The sequence below is a fragment of the Pan paniscus genome, chromosome 1, assembly GCF_029289425.2.
Source record: "Pan paniscus chromosome 1, NHGRI_mPanPan1-v2.0_pri, whole genome shotgun sequence".
Classification (NCBI taxonomy): Eukaryota; Metazoa; Chordata; class Mammalia; order Primates; family Hominidae; genus Pan; species Pan paniscus.
The window spans coordinates 102,912,480-102,926,948 of record NC_073249.2 but is presented as its reverse complement, the minus strand read 5'-3'; the positions used below and the strand labels follow the sequence as shown (position 1 = coordinate 102,926,948).

General features: G+C 43.1%; 1 protein-coding gene across 3 annotated transcripts in view; it reads right to left on the bottom strand.

The window, feature by feature from the left end:
• The window catches only part of LOC117981392 (myomegalin-like), a 46,510-nt gene that overhangs the window by 16,596 nt on the left and 15,445 nt on the right, over positions 1 to 14,469 (bottom strand). For 2 of the 3 annotated variants that reach the window (XM_063606116.1, XM_063606118.1), the window contains exons 2-4: positions 7,119 to 7,295; positions 6,111 to 6,224; positions 5,480 to 5,669 (exon numbers count right to left, since the gene is read on the bottom strand). In XM_063606116.1, the coding sequence (XP_063462186.1) occupies positions 5,480 to 5,669; positions 6,111 to 6,169 (249 nt within the window). In that variant the 5' untranslated portion in view covers positions 6,170 to 6,224; positions 7,119 to 7,295. Of the gene's footprint in view, positions 1 to 1,330; positions 1,570 to 4,665; positions 4,791 to 5,479; positions 5,670 to 6,110; positions 6,225 to 7,118; positions 7,296 to 14,469 lie in introns of all 3 variants that reach the window. The other variant, XM_063606121.1, reaches the window with a different exon arrangement.

The following is a 14,469-nucleotide window of genomic DNA, read 5'->3' as shown; positions in this document are numbered from 1 at the left end:
GGGGTGCTAGAGAAAGATGGGCAGGGACTGCACCAGTGGGGCTGAGTCTTGGCTGCTGTGTGGGAAGCCAGAGAGAGAGGAAGGCCTGGTTAGAAAGAAGGAAGAGTTGGAGACATCACTGAACACCACAACCATCAGGGCAGCCCAGAGAAGGGCAAGGCATCCACCTAATGTAAGCTGAAAACAGCATAATCTTGTTATTGTCACCTTCATTTGACAAATAAGGTTACTGTCAGATAAATGAGCATCTACAAGAACCAGAGAAAAATAAAGATTAACATGACCCAGAAATAGCTGGCAGGAGAGTTTGAAAGCTCAGCTTTAGAGAAACTGAACAGAAGTGGTTCCTGATTTGAATAAAATTGAAGGTATGGCCATGGAGGTGAGTGGAGATGGTGTACTAAATGGTGTATCAAAAGGAGAAAAGGACAGAGGAAGTAGAAATTGAATGATTTAAGAGACTAGGGGGACACCATTGACATTTCAATGAAAACTTGGAGAAGTGAGATTGATGGGGGATATTGAGAAGAGAAGGGGGACCTGGTCAAACACGCCTATCTGAAAAGGCAGGCAAGGGGTGGGGTAGAGAAAGCGAATGATGGCCACCCGAAATAAATCACCCACCATCCAGGACTTCCCCAGAGCCCTGTTTCCTTGGGTGCAGGAACATTTTACCACACACTGAGTTCCCCACCTGTGAGGGAAAGGGGGACTAGAGAATCTGGGAAGGTCGGCAATACTGAGACAGGGCACAATGAGCTGGAAGGAACACAGACTGAAAATCACAACATCTGGTTCTGATCCTGGCTTTGTCTATAACTTCTCTAAACCCCCGCTTGTCTGTTAATATCTCAGGACCTAAGTTTTCTTATGTGAAATACAGAGATAGCAAAACCTGCTTTACTTCAGGTGAAATTATATATGTGAAAACACTTGGCTAAAACTAAAGCACCAAGCAAATCCAAGAAAAAGATATGAACATATACAGCTGCTAATTATTGAGCAATTCTTAGTGTGCCAAGCACTTGTAAATGATCTCATTTAATGGTCAAAATCATATAAGGTATATATTATTATTATCCTCATCTTAAATATAAGGAAACTAAGGCTTAAACCTCTGAGACTTTAAACACCTTGCCCAAATCAAACGACCTCTAAGCGGTAAACTCAGAATCTGGAGCCCAGTCTGACCTAAATCCCACGCTTTCACTCAGGCTGCTAGACTAGAGCATCTCTGATTTCAACCTGACTATAAGGAGCATGGACCAGGCAGACATCCTGGTGATCTCCCCACTGGCCAAGGGCTTTCTAAGTCCCTTTTCCTTCCTACCTTGGAGGAGCAGCTGCTTGTTTCCAGGGTCAGCGCTGGCTGGGAAGTTCTGGTTAACAGAGGAGGGGCTGAGGCTGGCTTTGCCAGCAGGCTATCCAGCTGCTGTTGCAGCTGCAGTCACAGACAATTGTTCCCCTGAATGCTCTTCTCCAGCTGCCCTCTCAGAGCTCATACCTCTGCCACCAGGTGGCTCAAGTCACTGCTCAAAGGGATTTGGTGACAGACATCCAAGCTGTAAGCTGAGAGAGAAGAGGAGTCTGGTAATATTGACCCAAGTATTTCCAAGCACTTGTCAGAAGCCTCCTCTGTGACATTCTTTTCTGCCAAGGACCCCACTATCATCTGAGTCTCATGCAACCCATCTATGATGGAGATGTCACCATTTCTGTGTGTGGCCGGGGGATGGCACTGAGATGGCACACATCCAGTCTGAAACTTCCTTGCGATTTAAGTTACACACATGCACCTATAGAGCATTTGATTGGCAGATAAGGATAAGTCCATATTTCATCTCCATAGTAACCTTAGTCCTGTAGGCTAAAGTATAGGATCCTCCAAGGTAGAACGTCAGTACTGAGCTAGAGAAGGGTAGGGGATGAGGGAGAAAGAGATTTCACAGTCTTCACTCTCAAAAATGAAAGAGGAGAAGGAGGAGGCCTTTTGGTAGCATGTGAGAATGCGAGTTGGGCACATTAGACCAGGGATTATAACTAAGCGAGTTTTTCAATTTCTCTCTCTCTCTCTCTCTCTCTATATATATATATGTGTGTGTGTGTGTGTGTGTGTGTGTGTGTATGTGTGTGTACATATATATACACCTACATATAGTGTGTATATATATGTTGTGTGTGTATATACATACTATATATAGGTGTATACATGTACATATATACATGTACGTATATATACACACATATATACACATACATATATATATAAATATATATATGTACATATATTTACCTCCATTCACCACATGTAGTCTATTTCTTTGTACTGGGGATGAAGAGATCTAAGAAATATTCTACAAGGCTACAATCCCTTATCTGAAAACCTTAAGGCCAAATGTATTTCGAAAGGTAAAATTTGTTTTAGTTTTTAGCAAGGCAACAGGGTGCATATATCATATATAACATGTACCCAGTTGCAGGTGAACCACAATCCTTAATCAAACATACAACTATTTCCACAATGAGCTATGTGAATATCCTAAGTAGATAAATAAAGACTTATGAATATCCTCATGTCAGATCATCTAGATTTTGTCACTAAATGAGTATTTGAAAAATTTAGTTTGGAGATCTTATTGAATTTTGAAATTACAGATAAGGGATTATGGAGCTTTAGTGGTTGTAGCTTTGAAATGAGTCCTAAAAGGCAGGGAGAAAAGCATGAAAGGAAAGGGAGCTCAGGATGAAGTAGTTTTAGAGACTTTGGTAAATAATCTACTCTTGAATTTTGCCCGAAGTTTTGTGATGTTCCTCTCTCTCTTTCTCAATCCAAGTTCTCACTAAATTTTGCTTATTTTTTTAAGAGACATTTTAAAATCTATCTATACCCTTTCATCTTCCCAACAGTGCCTTATATTAGACTGTCATCTCTTAATGTGCCAGAATATCACTAGACCCATCCAATAGGTTTCCCAGATTCTAATGTCTCCCAATTCCAGGACATCCCCTGAGACTTAGCATCCTAAAGTTCTGTTTTCATCATATGCTTATCTTCTTTGAAAAAGAATAGACTTAGTTTCATGATCTACTCTACAGAATGTCAACTTTCACCCTGACCTGTGAGCTTTCATGGTTTGGTGGCTCTACTCCACCATCCTGACTTCTCACTCCCCCAACCCCAAGCTTCTCCTGTGGTCAGGCTGGTCCCACTGACCCAACACTCACCATGACTGTGTACTTAAGCTATTCTCCCAGCCTGGTGAGCCCCCTCTATTTCTTCAAGTTCCAGTTCACCTTCTCTTTAGAAAATCAGGAAACTAAATCAGGATTTATGATAATTCCAATCTAAATTCCACTGCCCTTCACGCATTGTTTAGCCCTCTGGAGGGACATAAAATACATGAGTTCTTTTTCACCTGACACTTCTTCAAATATCCGAAGCCAGTTCTCATGTCCTCAAGATCTTTTGAAAGCCTACATTTCTTTAGTTTCTTTGACCAGTTGGAGATTTCTGGTCCACACCATTGTGCGCCCTGTCTTCATTATGTTCCCTAGTGTGTCAATGCCCTTTTCAAAGATAGTGCCCCTTAATCTAACAATATTTTAGACATGTTCTCCACAGGCGAACATCACACTTACACTACTGTAGTGTCAGTTTGAGCTGGCATTTCTAGCAACCTCTGGCCTATGACTTACTTGTGTGATCATGTTTCTACCAAACCCCATACTCTCAAGTCCACAAATGGCTGCCTGTCCTATATTTCTACCCTCATCCTATATTTCTACCACTGATATTTTTAATCGAGCTCAGGATTTTGCTTTTTATCTTTGCTAAATTTCATGACATTGATGTCAGTCCTCTGTCCCAGCCTGCTGTGACTTATTCACATTATGTTTTGAATACCCTTCTCCATTTAAAGAATGAAGAAATATATCAAATTCTCAAATATTAGATTATTATTTCAGCAGGCAACAAAGTCTTCAATAAATGTCCTTAATATTTAAATCCAGGATTGAAATTTAGGTCCTATCAGTGGTATTTCTATAAGGGTTTTTTGTTTTCGTGTCTTTTAATTTTCTCCTGTGGGCAGGCTGGTCCCCACTGACTCAACACTCACCATGACTTTGTACTTAAGCTATTCGCTCAGCCTGGTAAGCCCCTGTATTTCTTCAAATTCCAGTTCACCTTCTCTTTAGAAAATCAGGAAACTAAATCAGGATTTATGAAAATTACATGAAAGGGCAATAAACTGAGTGCCAGATGTCACTAGGGAAAGGGTCAGGGTGGGAGCAGACTGCCTGCTGCATTGGGCTGAATGGGTTGTCAGTATGTATTACCGACAATATTAAAGGCCTTTTCAAATGATGATATCATTAGGATAGTTCTTTTGCTTTCAAAAATGTTATAATTTAGACATTGATAGGAATGTCTAGATTTTCTTAAAATAATTAGGAATGATCAGGCTGGATCTTGTTCGTGTCACCAACCTGTCACCTTGGGCTTTGTGTATGAGAGTTCTTATTGTGAGCCCCAGGCTCGGGTGGGAGTTTCTGAGACAGAACTCTGTAGCTTCCCATGATCTCCACAACTCCCAAAGGAAAGACCTCACTAGCATCCTATGCAAGGGCAAAAAGCTCATGGGGTGAGGGGAGAAGAACACATACCTTTCAGCCCCTTCTTGGAATTGCCATAAAGTGCCTCATAGATTTGTAACTCTGACTGGAGGGACTCAAAGAGCTGCTGTTTCTCTTCACACTGTTGCTGCAGGAGAACCAGCTTGTGCTGCAGTCTGACCAGGGAGAGGCAAGGCCCACTGAGATGGCAGAGCCACTCAGCCACACCAGAGCAACAAGCTGAGAGCCAGATGTCAACTCAGAGGGTCATAAAGGGTTACGGTTAGGGTTACATCTGAGCCCCAGATGTCAACTCAGGGGGTCAGGAAGATCATCACTTTTATTTCACAGATGTGGAAATGGTGGCTGAGGGAGGTCAAGTAACTTTGCTTGAAAACACACCATTACCTACATTAGTTCAGAGCAGAACAGACACACCAGCACAGTCTCCTTACTGCTCCTACAGTGCTCTTTGCATCCTGACAAGCAGTTACAGGGCTTATGCTGGGACCAAGCATCACAGCCAGTATAGAAGCTTCCTAGGTGATGGTGAGACTAATGTCCTATATCTAATTGGAAGCATGGGGACCCTTCTTTTTCATGTCTCTGATATACTGAAGACTTCTATAACAGAGTTTTACTCTCTCAACTTGGGAGTGACAAGGCATTCCCAGAGAAGTCCTTTCTTCTGCTCAAAGCGCCCCTCCCCCCACCCCACTGACACACAAAAATCAGGAATGGCAGAGGGAACATTGAGGTTTCCAAAAGAGGACACCAATTATCTTGCCAATATCCCTTCTTATATTGTAAGAATGAATGTAAGAATGAAGAATGCTACCTTCTCTGTCAATGGGTCCCCTCTTACCTGGAGTCGTTTTCCTGGAGGGAAAGACGTTCCTCCCTTAAACGCAAGACCTCTTACTGCTTCTCCCTCAAGTCTTCCAAAAGCTGCTGCCTTTCCACCTTCTGGTGCTCCAGCTCCTCTTCCAGCTCTTGAAGGTGGGATCGAGAGGACAGCAGAGCCTTCCTCAGGCTTTCCATCTCCTGGGAGTGCTCTGGTGAGAGGAACACAGGAGGATTGATTTATTTTCATGGGGCCAGAGCTCAGCAGGAAGATGACCCCAAGCACATCCGCCCTGACAAACAGAGCTAAGGAGCAGGGGGAAGGAAGGCCCTATGTTGGTGGGAAGAGCATGCTGGCTCAACATCCCCCGCAGCCTGGAGAATGGTACATCTCTGTCTCTGCAAAACCCTTCATTCCACTTATTTAATCTGTCCTACCTTGCTCTTAGAGAAATTCTGGTTTCTAATGCTCACCACTTTCCAAGTGCTCAGATACCATCTGTTCAATAATCGATCCTGATCGCTGTTATTTAACACGATGGCAGAATAGAAAACCAAATCCAAAACCAGCAAATTTAAGTAAACACAAATTTCTATAATACCTATGTAGATAGAATAATCCATAGCATAGTGGGCGAAATGATGATACATACCTCCAGAGCAACAGCTTTATCATGTATTCGCTGGCGAAGTTTCTCAAGCAACGTTTCATTTGCTTCAAGGGTTTTGTCTGAGTTATCTCGATACCGTAGGAGCTCCCGAAATTCCTGAGACCAAAACATCATTTCTTTTATTCTTTTATCCAATATTAACTAAATTGCCAAGTAATTTGTTAGTTATTCAGGATAAAAAAACAAGATGTGATCACTCTCCTCAAAAGTAACAAGTTTAGCAGAGATAACAGACATAAATTGTAAAGTATTCTGCAACATACATCAGACACAACACATAGAATTAACTGTTGTGCAACATACGCTAGCCACCAGGGGAACACAGGATGCACTGCCTAACTCTGCCTGCAGGTGTCAGTAAAGACCTCACAGAGGAGGTAATATTTGCAGTGAGTCTTAATTAAAGGACTAGGATTTCCTAAGTGAAGAAGGGAGAGGAGGACATGTTAGAGAAAAAAAAATATGCACACTATGCATACAATGAAAAAATTGTACATTCAGTGAAATGTAGTGGATTCAATGTGACTGAAGCTTAGAGTAGGTGGCAGAACAGATCAGTCTCTTCTTAATGCTCCATCTTCCCCTCAAACTTTCATTCTATCATCAAAATTACTCTTTGGAAGTTTCTGTACAGTTTGTCTTCATCTATTACACTGAGATCAGTAGCCAAATCTTTTGTCTTCCCAACATCCAGAAAAGTGTTTGACTCACAGAGGTGCTTAATAACTATTTTCTGAATATTAAGTCTTTATAAAAGACTTCATAAAAGACTGCATAAATCAGGGCTATATGTACTGTTTCTTACACTTGTTAGTAAGCATCTTAATTCACAAATTATATTTTCTATTTATTTTAAATCCTCCTGATTCCCACCTCTCAATGTTTTCCATATAGCAGGGACTCAGCACAGGTGGATTAATATCTTAAAATTATATAAACAAATTTCAGAGTTCTATGAACCCAGTGTTCATTGAAATCATGTAAACTCACCTGAAGCAACTGCTCCTTGTGACTCAGACTATGGTTGAGGTGCTGGACGTTTTGTTCCTGGGTTTGAATCTCATTGTATTTTTCAGCCTCCCAGGCACGAAGCTGTTGGCTCTTATTCTGCAATTCTTCTTGTAGCTGCTGCAAGGCTTTTCGCAATTCCTGAATTAAACATATTACCTTTTTAAAGAGATCAAAATTGTCACATGGTTATCAGAAATGACAACCAGACTTGTAAAGCACTTAAAAGCCATCACTCCCACTCTCACCAGAAAAAAGCTGAACAAACCGAACATCAATAACTACTTATATGCAACAGAAAATGGAGGTCCTAAGACATGCCAACCCTATGAAACCTGGAGCCATGGGCAAATACAGAGAATCACAACTTACCTGGATCAGAAACCACCACTGGAGCCAGCATTGGGTAGACATACTTCAAAGGGAGCTGGCTAATTGCTGGAGCTGACAGCAGCCTAGCCTGAGAGGTAAAAACTCCTGGGGGCCTAACTAGTGGGAGCCTCCCATACCTTCATGAGTTTTGTCTCCAGAAGACTTAGGGTGAGAATCAGAGAAAACTCCTTGAGTGCTTCTGGAGGGGAAGGAGAGGTAACTGTTGAAAAATATGCCCGGTGCATTCTGTTCTACTTAACAAACACGTGCCCTCAAAAGAAAATTCTGTTTCCAGAGTCTAACCAATGTAGGGAAAGGGAAATACCCAACTCCAGTGACCTCTAGCCATCCTGTCTCACCTAAGAGGGAACAAAATTTGAGAAGCACTTTTGAAGGTCACAGCCCAGGGGCACAGGCCCACCACAAGACTGAGACCTAATCATAGGATTATGGAACACTTCCCTCCCCTACTCCTTACCACTGTATCAATAGTCATATACATACATATACACACACACACAGTATATATAAATACACACACACTGTACACACACACATATATATAGTAAGAGAGAGAGATTTATTACATTTGATCCTCCATATCTGTAGGTTCTGCATCCATGGATTCAACCAGGCCTGACTCCAAAATATTTTTTGAAAACTTATTATTGTGTTTGCACTGTACATATATGGATTTTTTTCTTTGTCATTATTCCCTAAACAATACCACATAACAACTATTTACATAGCATACGGGAGGATGTGAGTAGGTTATCTGCAAATTCTACGTCATTTTGAGAGGTGACAGCGTGCTGGCAGTCCTCACAGCCCTCGCTCGCTCTCGGCGCCTCCTCTGCCTGGGCTCCCACTTTGGCGGCACTTGAGGAGCCCTTCAGCCCACCGCTGCACTGTGGGAGCCCCTTTCTGGGCTGGCCAAGGCCGGAGCCGGCTCCCTCAGCTTGCAGGGAGGTGTGGAGGGAGAGGCGCGAGCGGGAACCGGGCTGCGCCCGGCGCTTGCAGACCAGCCGGAGTTCAGGGTGGGCGTGGGCTTGGCGGGCCCCGCACTCGGAGCAGTGAGGGCAATGAGGGGCTTAGCACCCGGGCCAGCGGCTGAGGAGGGTGTATTGGGTCCCCCAGCAGTGCCAGCCCACCGGCGCTGTGCTCGATTTCTCGCGGGGCCTTAGCTGCCTTCCCGTGGGGCAGGGCTCGGGACCTGCAGCCCGCCATGCCTGAGCCTCCCGCCCCCTCCGTGGGCTCCTGTGCGGCCCGGGCCTCACCGATGAGCGCCGCCCCCTGCTCCACCAGTCCCATCGACACCCAAGGGCTGAGGAGTGCGGGCGCACTGCGCGGGACTGGCAGGCAGCTCCACCTGCAGACCCTGTGCGGGATCCACTGGGTGAAGCCAGCTGGGCTCCTGAGTCCGGTGGGGACGTGGAGAACCTTTATGTCTAGCTCAGAGATTGTAAATACACCAATCAGCACCCTGTGTCTAGCTCAGGGTTTGTGAATGCACCAATCGACACTCTGTATCTAGCTACTCTGGTGGGGACGTGGAGAACCTTTGTGTGTAGCTCAGGGATTGTAAACGCACCAATCAGCGCCCTGTCCAAACAGACCACTGGGCTCTACCAATCAGCAGGATGTGTGTGGGGCCAGATAAGAGAATAAAAGCAGGCTGCCCGAGCCAGCAGTGGCAACCCGCTCGGGTCCCCTTCCACACTGTGGAAGCTTTGTTTTTTCACTCTTTGCCATAAATCTTGCTGCTGCTCACTCTTTGGGTCCACACTGCCTTAATGAGCTGTAACACTCACGGCGAAGGTCTGCAGCTTCACTCCTAAAACCAGCGAGACCACGAACCCACCGGGAGGAACGAACAACTCCAGACGCGCGGCCTTAAGAGCTGTAACACTCAACGCCAAGGTCCGCAGCTTCACTCCTGAGCTGGGGAGACGGCGAACCCCACCAGAAGGAAGAAACTCCGAACACATCCGAACATCAGAAGGAAGAAACTCCGAACACATCCGAATATCAGAAGGAACAAACTCCGGACACGCCGCCTTTAAGAACTGTAACACTCACCGCGAGGGTCCACGGCTTCATTCTTGAAGTCAGTGATACCAAGAACTCACCAATTCTGGACACAATTTTATATAAGGAACTAGAGCATCCGTGGATTTTGCTATCTGCAGGAGGTCCTGGCACCAATCACCCAGTGATATTCAGAAATGACCGCACAGGAAATTGGTTCATGTGATTAGGAGTCTGGAAAGTTTGAAATCTGCAGTGTGGCCTGCCAGGTTGGAGGCTCAGGAGAACTGATGGTACAGATGAATTCCAAAGGCCGTCTGTCAGGGAATTTGCTCTTAGTCCCTCTTGCTTGAAGAGGCTGGTCTTTTTGTTCTAGTCGGGCCTCCTACTGACGGAATGAGGTTCACCCACATCATGAAAAGCAATCTGCTTTTTCCAGATTCACCAATTTAAGTGTTAGTCTCATCCAAAAACACTCCCCATGTTGACACACAAAACTAACTCTCACGGGAAGAAAAGAAGTATTTTTCCAAAATTCATAAGCGATTCCAAACCATAGCCAAGAGGTTCAGAGAACACCCAGCAGGGTAAATAGTAAAAACTCTACACCTAGGCATGCAAACCCTAGTAAACATTCTCTAGAGAAACAATCAACAGAAGGTTGATAGAAATAAAGATAGATAGAGAGAGAGATCGAGATTGATTTTAAGGAATTGGCTCATACAATTGTGGATGCTTGGTGAGACCAAATCTGATGAGGTAGGTGAGCAGGCTGGAGACTCAGGAGAGACAGTTGCAGTTCAAGTCTAAAGGGACTCTGCTGGCAGAATTCCTCCTCCTTGTTAGGGGGAGGTCAGGTTTTATACTATTAAGGCCTTCACCTGACTAGATGAGGCCAACTCACACTATAGAGGGTCATCTGCTTTCCTCAAAGTCCGCTGATTTCAATGTCTCATTTCATCAGAAAACACCTTCACAGAAACACCAGAACAATATTTGACCAAATATCTAGTCACCATGGCTCAGCCAAATTTACACATACAATTGAGCATCACAACATATAATATTGAAAATGTAGAAAATCAAAGACCAAAGAACATCTTGAGAGAAGCTAGAGAAAGAAAACACCTTACCTTAGAAGAACAAGGATGAGTATTACATTAGATTTCTCTTCATAAACCATGCAAGCAAGAACAGCATGCAGCTGACATATTTAGTGTTGGAGGAAAAATAACCCTGTCAACCTAGAATTCTGTAGAATTACCTTCAAACGCGAAGGATAAATAAAGACTTTCTCTGACAAACAAAAATTGAGGGAATTTGTTACCAGTGATTTTGTCTTCCTTGAAAGGTTAAAAGAAGTTCTTCAGAAAGAATAAAAACTACAAAAGTCAGAGACATATCTACACCAAGGAAAGAAGTTAGAGAAGAAATAAATGAAGATAAAATAAAATATTTTATTATTTTTATTCTTAATTCATATAACCGTCTGTCAAAATAAGAAAAATAGCAATAATAGATTGGATGATTCTAGGTTATGGATACATCAAATGAATGACAGCAATGTTTTAAAGGGTGGTAGGAAAGGAATAAGGAATTTTGTTTTTAAGGCAGCTGCATGACCCATGAAGCATCATAGCATTACTTATAAGTTGACTTAGATTAGTTGTAAGTATATATATGGCAAGCAATAGGGTGAAAACAAAAACACTGTTTTTTTTTTTAAAAGAATGGAATCGTATTGTATGGAGAATAAAAAAATGGGATCATATAACATGTTCAATTATAGCCAGAGAAGGTAGATAAAGAGTAAAAGACACAAAAGAAAACAATGAAGAAAGTCAAAGAATACAAACAATTACACGTATGGTACATATTAATCCGATGATATCAATAGTCACTTTAAATGTGAATGGTCCAAATACACCAACTAAAAGACAGAGACTGGCAGAATGGAAATTGAGTCCCAACTATATGTTGTCTACAACAAACCTACTTTAAATAAGAAGACACAGAGATATTTGAAGCGAAGAGATGGAGAAAGATATATCATACTCATCATAATCAAAATAAAACTGGAGAAGCAGCTGGGCACTGTGGCTCATGCCTGTAATCCCCGCCCTTTGGGAGGCTGAGGCAGGTGGGTCACTTGAGGTCAGGAGTTCAAAACCAGCCTGGCCAATATGGTGAAACCCTGTCTCTACTAAAGATACAAAATTAGCTGGTCGTGGTGGTGCATGCCTTTAATCCAAGCTAGTTGGTAGGCTGAGGCAGGAGAATAGCTTGAACCTGGGAGATGGATGTTGCAGTGAGCCGAGGTTGTGCCATTGCACTCCAGCCTGGGCAACAAGACGGAAACTCAGTCTCAAAAAAGAAAACTAGATTAGCTATATTAATTTGAGACAGAGCCGACTTCAGAGGGAGGAAAATCATGGGGATAGAGTCATGACATAACGATAAGGAGGTCACTTCTCCAAGAAGATATGACAATCCTTAATTGATATGCACCTAACAACAGAGCATCTAAATATGAGAGGCAAAAGCTGATAGAACTTTGAGGACAGATAGACAGATTCACTATTACAGTGGGAGACTTCAGCATCAGTAATGGACAGATCCAGCAGGTGGGAAATCAATAAAGATATAGTGGAACTGGACACCACCATCATTCACCTGGATGCAACCAACTTTTTAGATTACTTACTCCAACAAGAGCAGAATACCTATCCTTTTTAGGGTGACATGGAATGTTCTCCAAGATCCACCATATTCTGGCCCCATAAAACACACTTCAACACATTTAATGGAATAGAAATCATACCAAGTATGTCCTGCATTCAAAGTATGAAACTGAAGTAGAAATCAACAACAGACAGATAGCTGGAAAGCCCCAAAATTGGAGATCAGACAACACACTTCTAATACATGGGCCAAGAAAAAGTCTCAGGACAAATTACATATTTTGAGCTAAATGCAAGTGAGTGTGTAACTTATAAAAAAAATTTCTGGGTGCAGGAAAATTGGTGCTTAGAAAGAAATTCATAGTATTCAATGCATATGCTAGCAAAGAAAAAATCTACAATTAATAATTCAAACTTACAATTTAGGAAACTCAAAAAACAAGAGCAAAGGAAATCCAAAGTGAGTGAAAAACAGGAAACTAAAAATTAGAGAAGAAATCATGGAAATTGAAAACCAGAAATCAAGAGAGAAAAATCAACAAAACCAAAAGCTAGGTCTTTAAAATAATCAATAAAATTGATAAACATGTAGCTGGTGAACAAAGAAACAATGAGAGAATATACAAATTACTAATAAAAAAAAGAAAAGAAGATCCTCACTACTGATCTCATGGATATTCAAAGGATAGCAGATGAAGATTATCAACAATTCTGTGCTCACAAATTTGATAACGTTGATGAATTGGACCAAGTCCTTGAAAGACACAATCTACCAAAACTCACACAAGGAGAAATATATAACCTAAATAGATCTCTATTACTGAAATTGAAGCAAAGCTTAACAACCTTCCAGAACAAAACACCAGGTCTAGATGGTTTCACTGCCAAACATTTAAGGAAGAAATGATACCAATTATCTCTAGAAAATGGAAGCCGAGGGAACATGTCTTATCTCTGGTCTAGGAGGCACTTTAGTAGCAAAACTAGACAAATGGTTTTGAACCAGGATGTTGAACTAGTCTGGACTGCTGAGCAGCTCCTGAAACTCAGCCCTGGAAGAACTGTACAAGCAAGAAGGAAACATGGCTTACGGGACCTGTGAAAAATGGTAAACCTCCCTTAGAGACCAAGGCGGTTTTTAACTGGTGTGTGTGGAAGGTTGATGTTCACAGGTAGGAGAGAGAGAACCACATAGAGAAAAGTATTTTCGGTTCTGCTCTTGTTTGTTATTCCATAGCTACAGGCCAGCTGCCGCTCTTTCCCCTTCACGAAAGAGATTTGTCAGCGGCTCTTAATCTGCCAACGCGGCAGCTGCAATGTGACATCCTGGATCCATGTAAGTTTCACTGAGGAAAAGGGTAGATGAAAACAGGGGAGGACAAAGCAGATGATCCCGGGGCATTCTTTTTCCAGGTTTCCTTCCCAAACCTCCAGAGCTAATGGTTGTCATGGCCTCCCCACCACGCTGCTTAAAGAGAAGCAGCAAAAAGAATCCCTTGGACAGAAGATTTGCCTGGTGGAGCGTAAAACAAAAGGGGGTGATAGAAATGAGTTTCGGGGACGTGCTGCTCTCCACTCGGGGCCCATCCTTCATTTTGCCGAGACCACCGAAGACTGGAGCCTTCCTCGATAGGAAAGTTCGAGGCCCCTCTCCGCAGCTCTCCTCATCTGTACGCGGGTTCCTCCCCACACTCCTCCCTTTTCCCTGGGCCCCCTTGCCCAGGGAATCTGCCCGACCCCACAGCTTCTCTCCTTTCGGGAATGTCATTTATTTCTTAAGCTGCACTCCATCGCCAGACGTGGTCAAATGGTCTGTCCAAGGTCCAGGCAGTGAAATCAATGTCCAGGTGACTCTTTATATTTCAGGGATCGGAAGAGACTATAAAAGTCCCGCCGATTTTAGGGCCAAATATGCAAAAGTGCAGAGACTAACCAGACACACTGGCTGCTTCCAAGACAGTCTCTGCAAAGTAACTGCTTAGAGAAATTCCACTCTGGGAGGAACCCGAAAGCTATCCAGTAGTTCCCTTTTTCTTCTCTTTATTATCGCGGCTGTGACCCACCTGAGGAACAGTTATGGTAAGTAAATGTAAAAACCAGAGGGCACAAAACCGGGGCCTGCATTGGCCAGGAATCGAACCCTGGTCTTTCGTGTGGGAGGCAAGAATTCTGCCACCAAACCACCAATGCCTACTGGTGTGACGATCTTTCGCTGGAAAGAGGTAAGATATAGACGTGGCAAAAAGATTCAA